Raw genomic sequence first — 20,666 nt, forward strand, 5'->3', positions numbered from 1 at the left:
ATAGAGAGCTGAAATTTGAAAATGTGTTTGCTCAGTTGAATAGTGATGGAGGGAAAGGAAAGATATTTCGTATTTGGAAAATACTGGTCTCATTAAGAGAATTTGAGGAAAGAAATAATGAGGAGTTAAATCCAAGAGATGGCAGTAGTGCAACGGTGATGGTTGCAAGCTACCGTTAAAAACTAAAGAAGAAGAAGACGTACATGCTGCTAAAGAAGTGTTTCCTTCAAAGAGTGAGAATCATTGCTGTGGGTTCCAGTCAGTTGAACTGGTACAGAGAACCGGTACCTTAAGTTTGAAGTTGTCTGGACCGGCTGGGCTGCTTTTATCTTCATTGAGCCGCGATGACGCTCATTATGAGCAAAGGTAAAGTCATATTCCCACATTCTTCAGGGAGGTGCGCCGGGTGCCACCCGCTTAGGCGATTGATTTCAAGTCATTTTCTGTGGTCTGTTGTAAAACAAAAGGTTGCCTTAATAAAATGATATAAGCAAACAGGAGGTTATTTACAGTTGCTTTAGTTAGATACTCACCACAAGGGGTCAGAACCCAAATGGATTGAAATGGGTGTTGTGTAAAGGTATGAGAAGTAACATTAATATTACATTCTGTGTGATGTCAGCATTTCTACGATTTAGGATTTATGAAAATAGAAACTATCCGGTATCCAGTTTTCCATAACTAATAAACACTGACATTACACCTTGGCTGAAAGATGAAGTATAGATTTCCTCTGAGGAAAACCGCAACATTCTTATCTTTTAAAACTACACTATAGGAAAAGCACTCCTGATTCTGCTTTGTTTGAATTTGGGTCGATGACATCATAATAGGCACAATAATTCAGTCGATCATGCTGGCATTAATAAATATGCAAATCTGTTTCTATTGAGGTCTTTCATTTATTTGGTTTCAGTTCATACTCATAAATTAAGTCAAGGCAGTACTTGTGTGTTAAATGATTTTGGTCAAGCAGGTAAATAACATGCACCCTGAGCTCATGCTACTTGCTGGCAAGGATATTTCATACTTCACAAGAATTCAAATGCAGAACTCCCAGGAAGTCTTTATAGGTCTCTCAAGGCGCTGCACATCCACCACATATTTCTCAGACACCACGCAAGAACAACAGTTCTGCCCAGAATATGAAGATCTATGCGAGACCTCCCAAACCAGGGCTGTAAGCACAGAATGATGCCATTTTGTCCTTGCAGCCCTGGGAGAGAGAAATCGCGGTTCTCAGTTCTTCTTGTTCTGTTCAGTATTGGCCTTTACCCAGACAACTCTCTGTCCACCTGCCGAGCGATGGGATTTCTTTCCTTACGTCTTCCCTCTGTTGACTGTTTCATCAGCTCCAGCTGTATGGAGCATATAATAATGCACCTTTCCATATCTGTTGTTGCACACTGCTGGCCAGCTGGCTGGTAGAGGACTACTGCCCATCTTCCCTACCTACAAAAAACAAACATTTGTTTGGAAATAGTTCTTAGTCACAACAGTCAGTCATGCTGAGGGACTAAAGGAGTGTCACCCATCATTCTAATTAAAGTAGCAGCAGATAGCCCAACTAATAAACCAGCTAATAAGCTTGCTATTCTTATCTTACTCTCTACAGAGCAGAAAGACAAATTGGGATATTATTCTTTGAAATAAGCACGTAAAACTAGTACTAAGTTTAGCTGCTTTGTATATTCTATATTTTTGCTTAAGTCTGTGTACCAAAATAACAGAAGTTGTCAATAACATTTATTAAAACTGTGATAATCAATGTAATTTTAGTAGCAGAGGAATTAATTGTTGCTTTTATTTTTAGTTGGATCTTGTAGGACATTTTTTTGTTATTTATTTTTTAGAAAATCCAAACACTGAGTTTTTACTGTGAATGTGTCATAAGGACCCATGCTTAATGAAGGACGTAATGAAGTGACTTTCTGGTTCTTTCAGATTCAGCCATCCTTCAGGGGGCGTTCCTCCAGTCGGAGAAGCTGTGTCTCCCCTCATCCCTGTCCTCGATTCACAAAGTGGACTGGATCCGTGTTGGGAGCCCGATCGTGCTGGCAGTCCGAGAAATCTGTGGACCAGATGAACCTGGCGGTCAGCCCAACTTTCAAGCTTTAAGTTGGAAGAAGAGGATCGTTTGTGTTGTGTGGTTGAAGCTGTTGAGTAGAGAGGCTCAGGAGGATGTTGAAAAGGCATGGAGGGAGAATCCATTCTTCTCTCTTCAGAACAGCCTCCCTGAGATGAACCACGTTGTCCTGCTGGAGCTGGTGAAGTCAACTGCAGCCGCACGTATTTTTGCCCATTTCCTGCTTCACCTTCCTCAGCCTCGGATCGGCACCGAGCTTGCAAGGCTAGCGGAGCATGTCAGGAGCGATCCTGCCAGGGAAGAAGATGTCAGATTTTTTCTGGAGGTTTGGTGGGAACTGTGGAAAGGCAGAGATGAACTTAACGCAGGGAACGAAGAAACTATAGAGACAATGTTTGCCAACCAGTTTGCCCGTCTGTTCTCAGGTTGTCCCAGTCTGACTCCTCACGCTGCTAAAAGGTTGAAGCTGGACTCTGTGGATATGACGGCATCATCTGCAAACACTGACATTCTGCACATTTTCCTTCATGCACTGAAAGACATGACAGATCTGGTATCTTCTACAGATGTGTGTTTTCAATCCTTATCCATTTCTCTTGATGCTCTGTACACATCCTTCCTGATAAAGGAGGAAGTTGTTCTTCCCGTCACAGAGAAGTTGGACTATCTGTGTGAAGTGATCTACTGCAGAGGAGAGAACGAGACGCTCAGTCCTGAACTTATTCAGGACGCTCAGAGAGACTTGTGGGCTTCTCTGTCACCATCTCAGTTTAAGCCCAGCAGGATGAAGGTGTTTGAAGCCTTGAAGATCATAACTGATCTCACACAGCTTTGGAAAGATAAAGGCCTTCTGACCGTCAGCAGCCCTTTGATTCCACGTTACTCTGGGTTCCACCTACAGCGGAGCGTCCAGAGAGTTCTGACAGCTCTGGGTGAATCTCCTGAAGCTGTGACGGAGAAGAACACGCTCAGGAATCTGCTCAAGTCACTGGATCTCCCTGCTCCTGAGAACACTCCTGAACTTCAGGCTCAGGTAACCGCGATCATCATCACTCACCTCCTGCAGGACTACGAGAGCTTTGCAGAGCTGTTTGCAGGCCAGACATCTTGGGCCCGTTCTGAGAACTGGGTTAACTGCCTGGAAAAGAATCAAGCAGCCTTCTGCCACCACCGTGCTCTCCTCAGCCTCTCCACTACCCTCATGAGTCTCGTACACATCGAGAGCTCAGATGTTAGTCAGTGCAGGAAGCTGATGAAAATCACTGCAGATATTTTCTCTGCACTTTCTTTAGAAGACAAGAACCAAGCACTGGCTGCCATGCTGGTGTTGTCCAGCAGGGGCTTCTTCAGCCGTCCTGTCCCCTCCGCTGTGACGGAGGGGTTCGATCAGGAGCTCAACATGGCCTTCAACTGCATCATCCAAGGTGGGGGCGGAGCCTCAGCAGTAGTGTCGCAGGGCAACCTGACCACTGCGGTCTCCTTGGTAGCGAGGGTGGCCTTTCAGAACCCAGAGGCAGCTTTAAAGTCCTGCTGCCACTCGGCTGTTTTCAACAAGGGAGCCTTCTCCCTGATGGCCAAGATCCTGCATCAGCTGCCTGGACTCCAAGATCAGAGGGGAGGAAAGGAAGGAGAACCTAAAAATGATGGATTCATTTCTCTGAGTGGTAGGAGTCTGCTTTGCAGGTGTTTGCAGGAGACAGTCGGGAACAAATCTATGTCAGCCAGTGAAAAGGAGCAGCTCCTCAGGTTCCTGGGTCTGCTGATGACGTCACACGTGATAAAAGAGGAGGAAGAGAAGAAACAAAGCTTCCTGTCCCCTCAGAAGGTCGTCAACACTTTTGTCCTTCCCAACCTCTCAGCTGTGGGTGAGAAAACTACTGCATGTTGCTGTTTTAACCCACCAAGAGTTGAGGCTTTCTTGAAAAAAATCTTTTTAAACTTTCTGTATAATTTATTGTGCTTTGGAAAGTATTCATGCCTGTTTTTCCACATTTTGTCACATTACGACCATAAGCTTTAATGTATTTTATTGGGATTTTATGTAATAGAAGTTTAAAGCAGATTTAGCTCTTTTATCTGAACACAGAGGATGGCAAAACTGCAAACCTACCAGGACATGGCCGTCCACCTAAAATGTTGGGCTGGGTGAAGAGAGCTTTAATCAGAGAAGCAGCCAAGGGTCTATGGAGGTCTCAGGAGAAGCATCTGTTTGATGGTACAACAATTAGTGCTCTCCACAAATCCGGGCGGTATGGAGGAGTGAAACGAAGAAACCCATAAAAATCCTGGTTGCTCTTTCCTACAAACCATACGAAAAACACAGCAAACATGTGGAAGATGTTACTCTGGTAAGAGGAGAACAAAACTGCAAATCATCTTGAAGACAATGATTATTAATGGTTAGAACATGCCAGCATTGACAGCATCAGGCTGTAGGGAGACTTTACGTCAGCAGGGTCTAGGAAGTTAGTCCGAGTTGAAGGTGGATGGAGCTAAATACTGGAAAATCAGGGAAGAAAACCTGTTGGAGGCTGGAGCTTATCTTCATCTTCCAGCAGGATTACAGCCATAAACAAAGAGCTACAATGGAATTGTGTAGAACAGAACATGTTCTCCAAAGGAGATGTAATTGCCACAAAATGTGATTTTACAAAGTATAGACACTACTTTGTGTTGGTTTATCACATAAAATCTTAACAATATTCTTTCAACTTTGTGGTTTTAATGTGACGGTAATGTGGAAAACCTCAATCTGCTGTAGATGCGTTTATTTCTACATCTTTGACCTTAATTCTTATGTCGACCAATATTTATAGCTGGACTTCACTTGATTGTGTGGGGAAGATGATGTGTTGAGATGTTCGCTGACGGATTTTTCCATGTGTCTCCAGGTGACGATAGCCTAGATATAGAGTTCAGTCTGCAGCTTCTCCACGCTGCTCTCTCTGTGGAAGCAGCTCCTTCCCCTCACTGGGTGTTGGGCTGCTCTCCCTTCCCCCTCCTCTTTGTACTGGCCCAACTTTACAGCCAGGCTTATAGGTGTGTGCTGTGTCCACATTTCATGTTTCCCCTTTATAACCTTCTGTACCTCTTACTTCATCACACACTCATCTGATGTCTGACAGATGTTGGGAGGAGCCACCAAAGGGCGCCATCCGCCTCCGCTCCATGGACACCAAGGAGCTGCTGGTGTCAGTGCTGACCACACTGGGGGAGGTGGTGGGTGCAGAGGTGGAGGCCAACCCCAGCAGATGGTCCAGAGCGCTGTTCTGGCTCCACAACAAGACTGAGGAGTTGGATTGGACCGTTCAGTTCCACCTGAAGGCTGTGTGGGGACAGCACTTTAAAAACGAGGTGCCCTCCTCTATGCTGGAAGTGTGTGACCTTCCTGAACAGGTAGGAATATCATGTGTAACACCATGTCATTTAAATGTACTGTTGTACTTGGAGCTGCACAATATATCGCGAATGTATCATTATTGCATTAAGCATGTCGCACAGAACTGCTTGGAAGTGTTAGCTACTTATTTAAGTCCCATGCATTCTGGCTTTCTGTGCCTGTAATGTATTTGGTGACCCATCTTGTTTATTGCAACAAGGTTAAGAAGGTAAAGAGGTGGTGAAGTCATTAAGAAACTACAACCATGCTGTGGACCCACAGAAGAAAGATTTTATTTATCATCAGTCATATTGAAACCCCAACATTCTCCGATATTATCACATCTCAAATGTTTTCCTGTGATTGTTCAACGCTTTATTTAGTTAAATTACCCATCAGTAGTTATGGTTAGCTTTGCTAACTGTACCAGCTGTCTAGGAGCATATTTTGCAGACAGTAAATGTACCCTACCTTATGCTGGATTTGTATAAAATGCTGCAGACATTTTTTTTATTTTCAGCTAAAAGATCAAACGCCTGAAATAATCAAAAGAGTACTCTTTATCCGCCCAGCCTTCCTGTTACCTTCTCCCAAACTAATCTCACCTGTTTAAGTGGCAGCCAGTATGAACAGCAGACATTCCCTCATCAGCCACTTTATTAGGTACACCTTGTTAGTACCTAGCTGGACCCCCTTTTGCCTACAGAACAGCACTAATCTTTCGTTCATAGGTTCAACAATTTGTCAGAAACTTTATTCAGAGATTCTGGTCCATATTGACATGACAGCATCACAGTTGCTGCAGATTTGTCTGCTGCACAGCCATGATGTGAATCTTCTGTTTCACCACATCCCACAGGTGTTCTGTTGGACTTAGTTCTGGTAACTGTGGAGTCTATAGGATTACAGGGAGCTCATTGTCATGTTTGCAAAACCAGTTTTAGATTATTTTGGCTTTGTGACATGATGCGTCATCCTGGTGGAAATACAATACAATACTTCAGCAACAATATTCGGGTAAATTATGCTCAGTTGGAACCAAGGGGCCAAGAAAAGATTCCCCTCCCCTGAATACCGCCAACACCTCCAGCCTGAACTGCTGATACAAGCATCTGTGTTTTTATGTTGTTTAGCCCATATTCTGACTTGCGATCTGAATGTTGCAGCTGATTGAGACCCATCAGACCTCATCACACCAGGTGAACATTTTTCCAACCTGTTATTGACCAATTCTGGTGAGTGAACTGTAGCCACTAGTTTCCTGTTCTCAGCTGACACTAGTGGAACCTGGTCGATCTTCTGCTGCTGTAGCCTTTCTGCCTTAAGGTTCCAAATGTTGTTTGTTTAGAGGTGGTGTTCTGCATACCTTGGTTTTACCAACTGGCTGATGTTGTCCTTCTATCATCTTGAACCAGTCTGCCAGATCTGACATCACCAAGACATTTTCATCTACACAACCACCGTCACTGGATATTTTCAGTTTTTTTTTCTGACCCTTCTTTGTAAACCTCAGAGATGGTTGTGTGTGAACATCCCAGTAGATCAGAAGTTCCTGTAATACTCAGACCAACAACTATGCTATGTTCATTGTCGCTTACCGTATCTCCTTTCTTCTCCATTTAAATGCTGTTTAATTCAGCATGTTGTCTTCTGATACCTAAATGGAGCTTCTGCCTTGTCATTGGATGATTCAATCAAGCGACTGAACAGCTGTACCTAATAAAGGCTAATGAGTGTTACTTTATAAAAACGGTTTGCTTTTAAAATCCTTTCAGAACTTTAGTTTCATTTGTGAACATGTTAACCTTATTGATGTTAAAAATTCCTTCATTGACTTCTTCACTCACTGAGAGGTTCTAGACCAAGTATGCGTTGCTTCTAGAGTAAATTGGATGCTATAGGTTACATGTATTGACTAGAAACATGGCCGTAGCTGGACCACTCATTATCCCCCTACACCTCAGTTACAATGTAGACCAAAACTTAATTAAAATTTAAGTATTTATTTAAAACATACCGTATTTTCCGCACTATAAGGCGCACCGGATTACAAGGCGCACTGTCATTTTTTGAAAAAATTAAAGGTTTTTAAGTGTGCCTTATAGTGCGGAAAATACGGTAAGTGACTTGGATGTAAAATGTATTTGTGTGTGTGTGTGTGTGTGTGTTCTTGTCTTGGCATCACAGTGAGAACCATTTTCCCGATTTCACCATCTAATTGAGGACCGTTTGTACCAAAGTGAGGACATTTTGCTGGTCCTCACGACCTATTTTGCTAACGGTTAGGTTTAGGACTAAGGTGTGAATTGACTTTAGGTAAAGGTTAGGGTTAGGTAAGCACTGGTAATGGTTAGGTTTAGGGTTATTGTCAGGGTTAGGGCATAGAAAGGGTTGAAAATGACTGAAAATCAATGGAAGTCAATGGGAGTCAACAGATGGTCCTCACTACATATAGCAAAAGAAGAGTGTGTGTGTGTGTGTGTGTGTGTGTGTGTGTGTGGTTTTGTGTCTGAATCCATGGGGATCGACATTATCTGAAGCAACAGGGAACTCGGCGCACAACCATGACAACTCACTGAAATAACACGATTAATTTATACATATGAATGTTGATTCTTCACGCATTCAGAACACAAGATTTTAGCAAACATTTGACCTTTTTATTAAACACCAGTGAGATTCTCCTGTGTCCAGACGCATGCCTCTGGGATATATTTATCATATCTTGTTCTCTCATCTATTCTCTCCTCTTCCTCTCTTTCATCTTTCTTCTGCTGTCTTCTCACCTCTGCATTCACTCTCACCGGTCTCTCCTGATAAATCAAAAACATAAAATTATCCACCTGCCTTAGTCTGTCTTTAAGTCTGAATTCATTTTAGATTTGACTTACTGAAATATTTTTGTAAAAGAACACACATATAAATAAAGCGTGCTTTAATAAGTAATACAGTAATAAGTAAGAAGAGAGTCCAGCCCCTCTCAAGGAGATGGGTTCCAGAGCCCACGCTGTGTGTGGAGGCGAGCCCGACTATTTCTAGTCGATATCTCTCGACCTGCCGCACAAGCTCAGGCTCCTTCTCCCCCAGCGAAGTGACATTCCAAACCCCTCCACCATGTTAAGGTGGTGGTTCAAGGAGGTTCCATTATTCTGCTGGGGGACTTCAACGCCCACACGGGAAACGACAGTGACACCTGGAGAGGCGTGATCGGGAGGAATGGCCTCCCCGATCTGAATCCGAGTGGTGTTTTGTTATTGGACTTCTGTGCTAGTCACGGATTGTCCATAATGAACACCATGTTCAAACATAAGGGTGTCCATCAGTGCACTTGGCACCAGGACACCCTAGGCAGGAGGTCGATGATCGACTTTGTTGTCGTATCATCAGACCTTCGGCCGCATGTTTTGGACACTTGGGTGAAGAGAGGGGCTGAGCTGTCCACTGATTACCACCTGGTGGTGAGTTGGATCCGCTGGAGGAGGAGAAAGCCGGACAGACTTGGCAGGCCCAAGCGCATAATGAGGGTCTGCTGGGAACATCTGGCGGAGCCCTCAGCCAGGGATGTATTCAACTCCCACCTCTGAGAGAGCTTTGACCAGATTCCGGGGGATGTTGGAGACATAGAGTCCAAGTGGACCATTTTCTCCGCATCTATTGTCGATGCTGCTGCCTGTAGCTGCGGCCGTAAGGTCTGCGGTGCCTGTCGTGGCGGCAATCCCCGAACCTGGTGGTGGACACCGGCAGTAAGGGATGCTGTGAAGCTGAAGAAGGAGTCCTATCGGCTGTGGTTGGCTTGTGGGACCCCTGAGGCGGCTGACGGGTACCGTGAGGTCAAGCGTGCTGCGGCCCGGGCTGTGGCAGAGGCAAAAACTCGGGCCTGGGAGGAGTTCGGTGAGGCCATGGAGAAGGACTACTGGTTGGCCTCAAAGCGATTCTGGCAAACCGTCCGGCGCCTCAGGAGGGGGAAGCAGTGCTTTGCCAACACTGTTTACAGTGGGGGTGGGAGGCTGCTGACCTCGACTGGGGACATTATCGGGCGGTGGAAGGAGTACTTCGAGGATCTCCTCAATCCTGCCATTCCCTGGTGGAAACAGAGGCTGGGGACTCAGGGTTAGACTCTTTCATCACCCAGTCTCTGTACAAGCGGAGCAGGAGTTTGGTTCGCACTGTCGGACCTGTTCCCGGTGCATGTTGGACTCCGGCAGGGCTGCCCTTTGTCACCGGTCCTGTTCATAACTTTTATGGACAGGATTTCTAGGCGCAGCCAAGGGCCGGAGGGGGTCTGGTTTGAGGACCAGTGGATTTCGTCTCTTCTTTTGGCAGATGACTTGGTCCTGCTGGCCCCCTCTAGCCAAGACCTACAGCATGCGCTGTGGCGGTTCGCAGCCGAGTATGAAGCGGCTGGGATGAGGATCAGCTCCTCCAAGTCAGAGGCCATGATACTCAACCGGAAAAGGGTGGCTTGTCCTCTTAAGGTTGGAGGGGAGTTCTTGCCTCAAGTGGAGGAGTTTAAGTATCTTGTGGTCTTGTTCACGAGTGAGGGAAGAGTGGAGCAGGAGATCGACAGACTGTGCCGGTCCATTGTGGTGAAGAGAGAGCTGAGCCGAAAAGCGAAGCTCTTGATTTACCGGTCGGTCTACGTTCCTACCCTCACCTATGGCCATGAACTTTGGGTCATGACTGAAAGAACGAGATCCTGGATACAAGCGGCTGAAATGAGCTTCCTCCATAGGGTGGCTGGGCACTCCCTTAGAGATAGGCTGAGGAGCTCGGCCATCTGGGAGGTGCTTGGAGTAGAGCCGCTGCTTCTCCACATCAAGAGGAGCCAGTTGAGGTGGCTCGGGCATCTATACCGGATGCCTACTGGACACCTTCCTCAGGAGGTGTTCCAGGCACGTCCCACCGGGAGGAGTCCCAGGGGACGGCCCAGGACATGCTGGAGGGACTATGTCTCTCGGCTGGCCTGGGAATGCCTTGGGCTCCACCTGGAGGAGCTGGAGGAGGTGTCTGGGGAGAGGGACGTCTGGGGGTCTCTGCTGAGTCCCCTGCCCCTGCAACCCGGTCCCGGATAAGCGGAAGACGACGAGTACGAGTACATATTTTATGGTGAAACTGTAATTTTGTACTGTATTCTTTGCGGTCAAATTTAGCCTGGATATCCCTGTAATAACACGTCTATTTGTGGTCAGTAGTAGTCTGAAGTGAATGTAATAAAGGCCAGTCAGTTTTTGTTTGTTTTGAACAACACAGGGACATGGGTCCTAGCAATGTATCCTGGCTGGAGCGGATGAACAGCAGCCATCTATTTCATCTCTTACTTTCATCACTTCCCTGTCTTTTTATCACACTCTTCCCCTCAAAGCTGAGCTTTGTTTGGCGCAGCCTTTTCATTGTCTGAATAAAATAAACAAAGGATCCTTGTTCATTTATAAAGCCGGTTTAAAACTTAAAAAAAAGAGAAAAAACTTTGTCTTAATTTAATTGATGGAAACATTGTCTCTTCAAATAGAAACATCATCAGTCTGTCAAAGCTGCTCACAAAAAATGCACCAACACAAATCAGACGTCGTCATCTATGGGCTGTAACTATTCTAACCAAAGTTAAACAGTTTTATGAAGGATGAAGACTAGTGAACTGAAGAACGGATTTCAACTTGAATATTTTTAGCAAGTTACCTCTGTTACCTCCTACAGTAACCTGGTGGAGCTACTCGGAGAACTACGCTGTTCGAAAGCATTGTTTTGATTAATTTTTTATTATGGACACAGCAGAAAAATACGGAGGTCCGGACCTCGGTGTCCTCAATGATGGTTACGGGCCGGTCTGGGAACAACAGAACGATATTGGTGTCCCCAACCATCTGGTTCCTGGTCTGATCTCGAGTTAAATGTTACTATTCAGTCAGCAGCTAATTGATTTGTGCTTCACTGTTTTATCAGAGTTGTTATTCTCGAAGCTCTATTTTAACCTTTAACCTCTCGTTGTCTATTTTCTTGTTTCAACGGGTTCACTGAAAGATCATCAGGGTATTTCTAGAATGAAAACCTGAATAAAATCAGTAAATATTGCTGTGTTTTATATCTACTGAAGGTGTTGTGTTTAGTGCCAGCTGCCCAGAGGTACATCCAGTGTTTAGGTGGAACTTGTTCAATGTTTGGACCAGGCTGTCTCCTTATTTATGACCCTGATCTCCTTTCCTTGTTTCCCCTCTGTAGGAGTGGACAGGCCTGGACCTCCCTGAGTACGGCCAGGGCACGGGGCTTTTAGCCTGGATGGAGTGCTGCTCCCTGTCCGACTCCCTGCGGTCCACTATGCTGTCCTGTCTTTCTCTGGACCGACACCGGCCTGACCATGTCAGCATGTTTAGCAAAGGCCTGCTGGTGGCGCTGACGCAGACCCTACCCTGGTGCTCCATCTCCCAGTGGGCACGGCTGCTGGGGGTTCTGAGGGAGCTGATCACGTCGGCCCGACTGAATGTCCCCTTCTCTCTGGAGTACGTGGACTACCTGCCCCTCCTGGACCTGAGACAGTTCTCATGTGAGCTCCGCCTGTCGGTTCTCCTGCTGCGTGTACTTCAGTTCCTCTGCGGCTCCAGCTGCTCCAACTGGCTGTTCTGTGACGGCTGGGCCCACATCTGCAGGTTATATGCCTATACTGTGAGAGACATAATGAACTGTGTTAAAGCCAAGCTGCCTTTGCATTCACCTTCTGCTGTCCCAGCTTCAGCAGCTCCTAACACTCCTGATTCCACACACTTAAATTTATCTGTCAAAGCTGCAAAAATAGATCATGATCCTGTGAAACATGCAGAAGACTCTCCTCAGGAATCAGAAGATGCTCATATGGTGGCGGGGGTGCATACAGCTCCAAGCCAGGAGGTCCTCTTTGTTCTCAGCCAGCTTTTCTGCCATGTTCAGCACATCCAGGTAGGAAATAAATAAGTATTCCTGGAAACATGCACCTTCAGGACATTAACAAAGTAGCTGCAATGAATGTTTGGTATGCACAATCTAACTTCAATCATCAGGTAATAATTCTATTACAGGCATGGCCACAGATACTGGCACGCTGGTAAACTGTAGAAAGCCTGGAAATGAATTTATCCTTTATCTGTATCCAAAGTGGCTTCTTGGGATCGCCACGTCGCCATAACAACCATTAGATTCCATCTAAAATTTCATGCCAACAGGTTATTTGGCAGTGATGCTAAAATAAGCTTTTTTTGTCCAACCATCACAAATACAAACACGTGGATTTGACTAAACTCCACTGGGACTTTAACTGGACCTTTGTGCTTTGGTCAGAAGAAACTAAGACTGAGCTTTTCAGCAGGTGGGTCTGACTTGGAACAAAGGATCCATTTATGGACAGCACATCATACTGAGTGGCAGCAGGTTATAGGTCACGATACAAACATTTCAGTATAGTCTAATCGATACTCTTTATATACCTCTGCTATCTTCTTCCAAGTTCTTTCAAAGAGCAGAAAAAATGTAACCAATTACAATATTTACATTACTTTAGATGGCGGATACTATGGGATGTTGCTTTCAGAAGAATAATGATCCAAAACATGGCCAAATGAACACAGAAATAGATTATCAGAGATTAAAAGAACCTTCTGCGGTCATCTCAGTCTCCAGAACTGAACCCTGGCCTGAAGAGAACGGAATATAGGAGCTGGATGATCTAGAGAAATGGTGATAAGAGGAATGATTGAAGATGTCTCTCTCTGTTTGCTCCAGCCTTGTAAATTTAATAGGAGACTAAATGCTACCCTTAAAATATGACCCTGGGGATTTTGTTTGAAACTTTGATTTCTCAACACGGGGTATTTTTCCCAACTGAATAAAGTAACTCACATTAAAGACAGGAAGTTTGAATCATTTCAGTATGAGATTCTGCTACAGTAAAAGATGAACCTATTTAAGGCTGTCACGCATCTTTACCTGGCGGCCAACATATTTCTGGTCGTCGGTATGTTCCATAAAAGATTCTACTTCTAGGGCTGCATAATGTTAGAAAAAACATGACATTGTGATTTAATTGTTGAATATTGCGGTGATGATATCGATTGGGCTTAACCCACATTTTCCTCACTCACCTCTTCCTTCCATCATAACTTCCACGCCAAACTCACTGAGCTTAAGAGTCAAAGGTCACCGAGATCTGCTTCAGATGGGAGTGTCAGACATTGAAATTCCATTCAAGTTGCTTTATAGTTTTAATGCACTGCACCTAAAATATGGCATACAAAATATTGCATCCAAGCATTCATTTTCGGTTGTGTTATCACGAACATTGATATTTGATATATTGTGCAGCTCTACTTCAGAATGTGACATTTGTTCATTCCAGGTGATGATACCAGGAGGCCAGTCCGAGCCTCTGTTCCTGTGCAGTCTGGAGATCCTCAGTCACTACGAGGCCATCATGGCTGCTTTCCCAGACAGCTGCAGCCACGTGGAGAGCGACAACACACGCCACTTCTTCTCCACCATCACTGACAACCTGAACAACCAGCATATGAAGGCTGTGCTGAAGCAGAAGATCGCTCAGCTTGTGTCGTCTGCAGCTTGATCAGACACTGAGAACGTGTTTCTACTTCAGACCACATGCTGAAGATTCTTCAACAATGAGACGCGTTGAGTTTCAGAATCCACTCTTTACTCGGCTGTAAAAACTGAAATCTAGAGAAATAAATGTTATTTTCCAATGAAAGTCTTCTTGTGACGTGTCCCATGTTTTTATTGTGAGATATGTTTTATTGTAGTACAGACATATCCTTGTTACATATAGCAACACTGGATCTTTTAAACTGTAATAGTAACATGGACAGCTTACCTGTGTTAAGTAGACTGTAAGGTTGCTTTGGCGAAAGCATCTTCAGTTAGTCTTCAGATGTTGCTGCTGTTGTAATTTGATTATTTCTGGTCACTATCAGAGACATTTTCACAAGCTGGATTTGATGGTAAATAATACATGACATTTTCACTGTATCACATCTGTCTCCAAGGTAACGAGTCAGAATTTAGAGAAGATCGGATCCATCCTGCTTTGTATGAACAACTCAGGCAGCTGCTGGGGTAATGGCGAGATCATTTTCTTGCCACCTAAGAGGCCCCATTTTGAAGCAACTGAGCATCATTTAAACGCCACATCCTTCTCGAGTGCTGTTGCTGATCATGTCCATGCCTTTATGGCCTCTGTTACGCTAGCAGGTCTCCTTGTGGTAAGGTTGGGAATGTTCCATGGTGCTGCAACACCTGATGTAAACTGTTGTCTGCTTTCCTCCCCCTTTTTTCTTAGATTGTTGCACTTTTTTTTTTTTTTACTGTTTCCTGTCCGGCAGAGTAGCTCAGAATGGTTGAGTGCCAAGAAGAAGCCCAACAGATTTACTTTCACGAGTGGAGCATTACAGCTAACGCTTTAAAGCTCTGCTTGATATTTATAAAAAGAAACTTTATTAGAAAAAGCTTTGGGATTAATTCAGACTGCTGCACATTAAACTCTTCACTCGTGCACACCTCTGATTTCACCGACTTTCATATCTCATAAGGTAGATTTATAAGTAAATTGACGTAAATCATTTTTCTTTTATAAATGTTTAATCTCATTTTTGCTGTATCCTTTGAGCCAGGCTGAAAAACAAAGTGCCCATCTGATGGCTACTTCAATTCAGTTTTATTTATAAAGCTCCAATTCACAACACATGTCGTCTCAAGGCACTTTATAAAGTCAATTCAGTGGAATCATACAGATTTCAAGTCAGGTACATCCATTCCAATTGATCCTAACTATTAACCAGTGTACTTCCAGCTGGGCGATGCACCATGTCTCAAAGCTCAGATCATCTCAAACTGGTTTCTTGAAGATGACCATGAGTTCACTGCTTCAATGGCCAACAGTCACCAGATCTCAGTCCAGTAGATCATCATTGGAATGTGGTGGAAGAGGACATTCATCTGCAGAAACTGTTATGCTATCACGTCAATATGGACCAGAATCTGAAGAAAGTTTTACACCTTGCTGAATTTATACCATAAAGAATTAAGGCAGTTTTTGAGACAAATGTGTGTCCAGCCTGGTACCAGCAACATGTACCTAATAAAGTGGCCTAAATGCATTGAAAAATAAATTCATATTAAACATGTATCAGATTCGTTCTCCAGGCTGATCATTCTCCCTTCCCAACTCAAACTGTATAAACCTGGCAGTCCAACCCGGTTCTAGGAAGAACAAGCAGAAGAATTGAACTGATTATATGTTGTGCAGACTCTGCTGGTGTGCTAACACAGGGACACCCTGTGGTTCTGGTCTGGAAATAAATGTAATCCACCAGCTTTTAATAGAGACATGACCACTGGCCAGTGTGGCTACCCAGTGCAGGTTTAACATTTACATCCAGAACTTTTTTGCACTGATGCAGTTGACAAAGTTTCGCTCCTCATGAAGCTTTTGGTAAAAACCCATAATAACTGTTCTGTTGGTCTTGGTGGCATAAATTAAACAGACCCAACACCTCAGTCAGCCTTCATCCTGTCTTTGTCACCCTGCTGCCTCCTCTGCCTCAGGTAAAGCCTCTGAGCTTTCTTCAGCAGCAGGATGAACCAGTAGACCTGTGGAGCCAGGAGCACCAGGTTACCCACGTTGCACTGCACAGGCAGGTGAAAGGCCACTCTGTGCAGAGGAATGCCGAACTGCCGGCCGTACATCCAGTACATGAAAGGGAAGAGCAGGATGCGACACGTGAAGAAGGTCAGGAGCACAATGAGGCCGTTGATTCTATGCAGCTTGGAGTCATCAAGGTGCAGCTGGGTATCAAAGGACAGATGAATGGAAACGAGGGTAAAGGAACTGGAATCATCCAACTAAATTTATAATGCAAAAAAAACAAAACTCCTATTTTTCTTGTCAATGTTCACCTGAATAAGAATCTTTCCTATAGAGACGAAGGGAGTGCTGAGCTCTGTGATGAACAGGCAGCCAATGAAGAAATCCCCCAGCCCTCTCCTGAAACACTAAAACAGACACACTGCCATCAGCAGAACCACACATTCAATCCAAGTAGAGACTGCAGGCTGGCAATAAGAAAACACAGATGAAGTTATGCAGTGGCAGACATGAATCCCCAGCTCCTTTAGGTGCAATACCACAGATGCCCACAAGGTAAACATTCCTTATTTCTCAATCTGATAAACTTCAGACTCCAAAGCAGCATTCTACAAACAAATATCACAGTTGTGCAGAGTGATCACATTCGGATGAATAATTCTCCTTTATTAGGATTAACGTTGACTTTCTAACTAATAATCAGGTTAATATTCTAGCCCTGCCACAAAATTAGTTCATGGTCATACTCTGCAGAACTGAGAACAGTTGAACCCACAAATACGGTCCTATCAAGTCACAGATGTTTACGCAGCTGAAAAAAGTGTCCCATTTCTCAGTGGGGCATTTTAACCACTGCCTAAAGAGGTGGGGGTGGGGCTGTTAGAGGGATAAGCCTGGGAAATGGGATTCAGCCAAAGAGTGGGATCATAACTCTGTGTTCTCTGTGATCTCACCAGTGTGATGGGCATGAAAACAAGAAGCAGGGCCACATGATGGAGAACCAGCATCCAATCCCTGCGGAGGAAAGCTCTGACTGTATGAAGAGAGTGTCCCCTGACAGCTCTGGATCCATCTCTGGTCCTCTCAGTGTGGTAGTGGCTCAGATACATGGCGTAGATGTCAAAGACCATGTAGGGAGCTCCCAACAGGACAAAGCTGTTCACCAGCCAGTGACTGTGAATGAGAAGACATGAAGCATTTCCATTGGATTGTTGAACTTACATCACCATGAAAAAGTACAAGTTGCTTACAGTGAGTCCCTCACCTGTCAGTCATCACATCCCTGCAGGAGGAAACAACCATGACTCCGGCTGCAGTGGCCAAGGATGCATGGACAGCAGAAAGCAGTCTGTAGGAACACAGTCAGATCAGATGGGATCAAACTGGAGACTGCACAGGTTTTTACTGTAAAACCGACTCCTAATGGTACGTTCCACTTGAGCTTGGAAGCTGGAATATCCATGGCTCTGGTTGGAAAATCAAGTGGAATAACTTCTACACTTTCCAGACCGGTCTGAAACCTCACAAACCTCGACTTAAAGGTTCATTACGTCCTGCAGAGCGCGTGATCGTCTGGAGGAACCTGCAGTATTAACAGCTTAGTCGTACTTCTGATGGCTTGCATCCTAATAAGCCAGTCACACACACTCACACACACACACAGGACACACAACATACAACTGGGAGCATGTTCAGTTTCAAAGTGATGCACACCCAAATCAACCCAGAACAATTCTGTCTTGTTTCAGCTGCAGACCCGTATGTAACAGTACTGCCAGGCCAGTTCATTGCTGTCTTGTCACCATCATTAGACCTCCATTCAAAAACATCCTGGCTTTTATGATCCTGAGCCAATCAGAGGCAGGCACTGCACAACATTACCAGCCTGGCATTCACAAGCCTAAACACAGCTACATTTTAATCCTCACTGTATAATCTATGCACCATTATCTAGAAACATCTAGTCAATCAAAGACTGCAAAATATATGAATTGCAACCATCATCACATCAGCCTGTGCAACATCACAGCTGGAAAAAACTGCTCAGATGGACTATTTGACAGTTTATTATATCTCAAATGTGATGCATTCACTATTCAGCATATCAATTATACATTTGAACAGCTGGGTGGACCGTCACGGTTCGTGAAGTCTATACCTTTACCAGGTATGGACCTTTCCATGTTCAGTTATTGTCACAGTTGCATGTTTTCCAGCTATCATGCAGCCCTACTTTGAATGTTAAACTGAATCTCTGGGTCTCAAACAGCTGTTGATGGAGAAAATACCTAAAAGCCTTGAATATGCAACAATGTTCTTAATTTTTAACCATAAGTCTATGATTTCGGTTTGTTTTAACTCACTGCAGTTGGATGATGTCATGATGTGGCCTAATCCAGTTACACAGTAACCCGTTCATGATCAACTTGTCCCACATATTCAACCAGCAGCTAAGAATCTGTTTTTACCACGGCTACTTACAAATAGAAAGTGTGTGAACACATTCAATAGGGATGCACACAACTGAAACAAGTGAGCGACATAAAATGTCTTTAGGTAGAGCCTGGCTCTATGCCAGTCTTTCCATGATTTCTGCCACCTTGTGGACAAAAGAAAGAAATAACAGTTTCCTTCTGTTTGGCCTCCGTACAGCCTGTATACTCTGTCCAAAGACTCGGCTCGTATTAAGGATTGGGAGTATTTTTTTTGTAGCTGGCCCTGCTGGCAAGAGAGGAGAGGAAGTCAATCTGTGTTCAGTTGGAGATCCAATAAAACAGCTCTCTGGATCCAAAGAGCTGCTGTTAGACGGGCTGCGGAGGATCTGCTGAAACTGTGCTGCACTTTCTCCCTAATGCTGCAGTGCAGGTTATCAATCTAATGCACCATCTTCCTTTTTTTAAACATTCTTTGAGCGATAATATCACATACACACACACAGCAAATGTTTGAGTTGGGAAGGGAAAACGAACAGCCTAGAGTGAGAACAAATTTGATATGTGCTTCTTTATGGGAATTAGTTTTTCATTGCATGTAGGCCATTTTATGAGGTACATTTTGCTGGTACCAGGCTGGACACAACTGTATTGAAAACTTCCTTAATTCTTCATGGCACAGATTCAACAAGGTTTCCAAAACTTTTTTTTTGGTTCATATTGACATGTCGGAATAACACAGTTGCTGCACATCCATGATGTGGTGAATTATGCTGCAGGAAGTGACCATTAGAGGATGGGTACACTTTAGTAATACAGAGATGGATATATAATCAGGTAGACTGTGGTGTTTAAGTGATACTCAGTTGGTACTAAGGGGCCCAAAGTGTGCCAATAACCTCCACCACTACCAGCCTAAACAGCTGACACACAGCAGGGTAGATCCATGCTTTCATGTTGTTTACACCCAAGTCTGACCCTACCATCTGAATGTTGCAGCTGCTCAAGGCTCATCAGACAAAGCAACTTTTTTCCAAGTCTGTTCTTGTGCAGTGCCAGTGAGCCTTTATAAATTGTATTCTCAAATTCCAGTTTCTATCAACATGAGCAGCATCTGGTGAGGACGTCTGCTGCTGTAGCCCATGTGCTTCAAGGTTTGAAGTACTGTACGTTCAGAGATGTCAATCAGCATTACCCCACCACAAGAAGTGGTTATTTAAGGCACACAGTCTCCTCTGATGGTTGTGGGTGAAAATCCCAGGAGATCAGTAGTTTCTGACATACCCAGACCAGCATGTGTGGTGACCATGTTCAATTCAATTAGATCCATTTTCTTCCTCATTTTGATTTACGGTTGGAAAAAAGTCATCTTCACCACGTCTAGATGCCGACGCCTTTAGTTTGGTACCATGTGATTGGCTGAGCTACAGGATTTACGGGTGTACCTAATAAAGCTGCCAAACTGTTTCAGTTCTTTAACACAGCCTAAATGTGTCGAGTTCAACAGCTCCTCCAGCCCAGTAATATTAGAGAGTCATCAGTCACCACAACGTGTTTAAACCCCAGCAGCAGCTCGGTAACATTAAAGTTTGTGTTAGCAGTCAGGTGAGGAGGCTGACCTCTCACTGACAGAAACGACGTCGGCGTCGCTCCACTCCGTCCAGGTGTATTTGAGGACCTTCCTGAAGCTGAAGAAGAGCCCTGGAAACACCACAGCTCCACACACCAAGGCAGCTGTCATGACGTCAGTGGCATCTGTGTCTTCCTGAAGCTGAAAACACAACCTTTACCTGAACATGTCGCCACGACAACACGGTGCTAACTAGCCTAGCCGAGGTTCCTTTAACTTCCTGGTCTGGTTTTATTCTCACTGCAGCTATTGGCCAGAGGAGAAGCGCTGTGAGCCAATAGAAATCATTCACGTAAAACAACCTGGTGAATGTTCCATGAAAGTATGAAAAGAATCAATACGCAAACAATAATCGCGTAAAGGATAAACCTGCTTTAAGTAACAATTTTATTCATAATTTTTTTTACTGTAACACGGTAAATATATTTTACCATTAGGTCCAAAATTATTTAATCCCCTGGCAGAATTCGATTTGAAATGATCTATGAAAATATGTAAAAACAGTATCAATTTTGGAGGAAAAA

General features: G+C 44.3%; 2 protein-coding genes across 2 annotated transcripts; one reads left to right on the forward strand and one right to left on the reverse strand.

The window, feature by feature from the left end:
• The first annotated feature begins 173 nt into the window (after positions 1 to 173).
• Positions 174 to 14,187, forward strand: gemin4 (gem (nuclear organelle) associated protein 4). The gene is made up of 6 exons (XM_047391483.1): positions 174 to 366; positions 1,945 to 3,951; positions 4,978 to 5,125; positions 5,212 to 5,482; positions 11,682 to 12,392; positions 13,825 to 14,187. Exons 1-6 carry the CDS (start codon positions 345 to 347, stop codon positions 14,044 to 14,046), a joined length of 3,381 nt encoding a protein of 1,126 aa, XP_047247439.1. The 5' UTR covers positions 174 to 344; the 3' UTR covers positions 14,047 to 14,187.
• Positions 14,188 to 15,055: 868 nt separating this feature from the next.
• On the reverse strand, positions 15,056 to 20,359 carry LOC124883965 (TLC domain-containing protein 3A-like). The gene is made up of 5 exons (XM_047391484.1): positions 20,132 to 20,359; positions 17,345 to 17,428; positions 17,034 to 17,253; positions 16,392 to 16,487; positions 15,056 to 16,280 (listed from the first exon to the last, which is right to left on the reverse strand). The coding sequence occupies exons 1-5, from the start codon at positions 20,251 to 20,253 to the stop codon at positions 15,990 to 15,992; spliced, it is 813 nt and encodes a 270-aa protein (XP_047247440.1). The 5' UTR covers positions 20,254 to 20,359; the 3' UTR covers positions 15,056 to 15,989.
• Between the last annotated feature and the right edge of the window lie 307 nt (positions 20,360 to 20,666).

The sequence above is a fragment of the Girardinichthys multiradiatus genome, chromosome 18, assembly GCF_021462225.1.
Source record: "Girardinichthys multiradiatus isolate DD_20200921_A chromosome 18, DD_fGirMul_XY1, whole genome shotgun sequence".
Classification (NCBI taxonomy): Eukaryota; Metazoa; Chordata; class Actinopteri; order Cyprinodontiformes; family Goodeidae; genus Girardinichthys; species Girardinichthys multiradiatus.

What these genes read in the sequence shown, in the direction of transcription:
- gemin4 (XM_047391483.1), top strand. Translation starts at nt 345, where the DNA reads ATGACGCTCATTATGAGCAAAG. An exon ending in CTTTACAGCCAGGCTTATAG is followed by an intron (nt 5,126 to 5,211) that starts GTGTGTGCTGTG and finishes GATGTCTGACAG; the next exon opens with ATGTTGGGAGGAGCCACCAA. An exon ending in GCCATGTTCAGCACATCCAG is followed by an intron (nt 12,393 to 13,824) that starts GTAGGAAATAAA and finishes TGTTCATTCCAG; the next exon opens with GTGATGATACCAGGAGGCCA.
- LOC124883965 (XM_047391484.1), bottom strand. Translation starts at nt 20,253, where the DNA reads ATGACAGCTGCCTTGGTGTGTGGAGCTGTGGTGTTTCCAGGGCTCTTC. An exon ending in TTTTCATGCCCATCACACTG is followed by an intron (nt 16,488 to 17,033) that starts GTGAGATCACAG and finishes TGTCTGTTTTAG; the next exon opens with TGTTTCAGGAGAGGGCTGGG. An exon ending in TAGGAAAGATTCTTATTCAG is followed by an intron (nt 16,281 to 16,391) that starts GTGAACATTGAC and finishes TTTGATACCCAG; the next exon opens with CTGCACCTTGATGACTCCAA.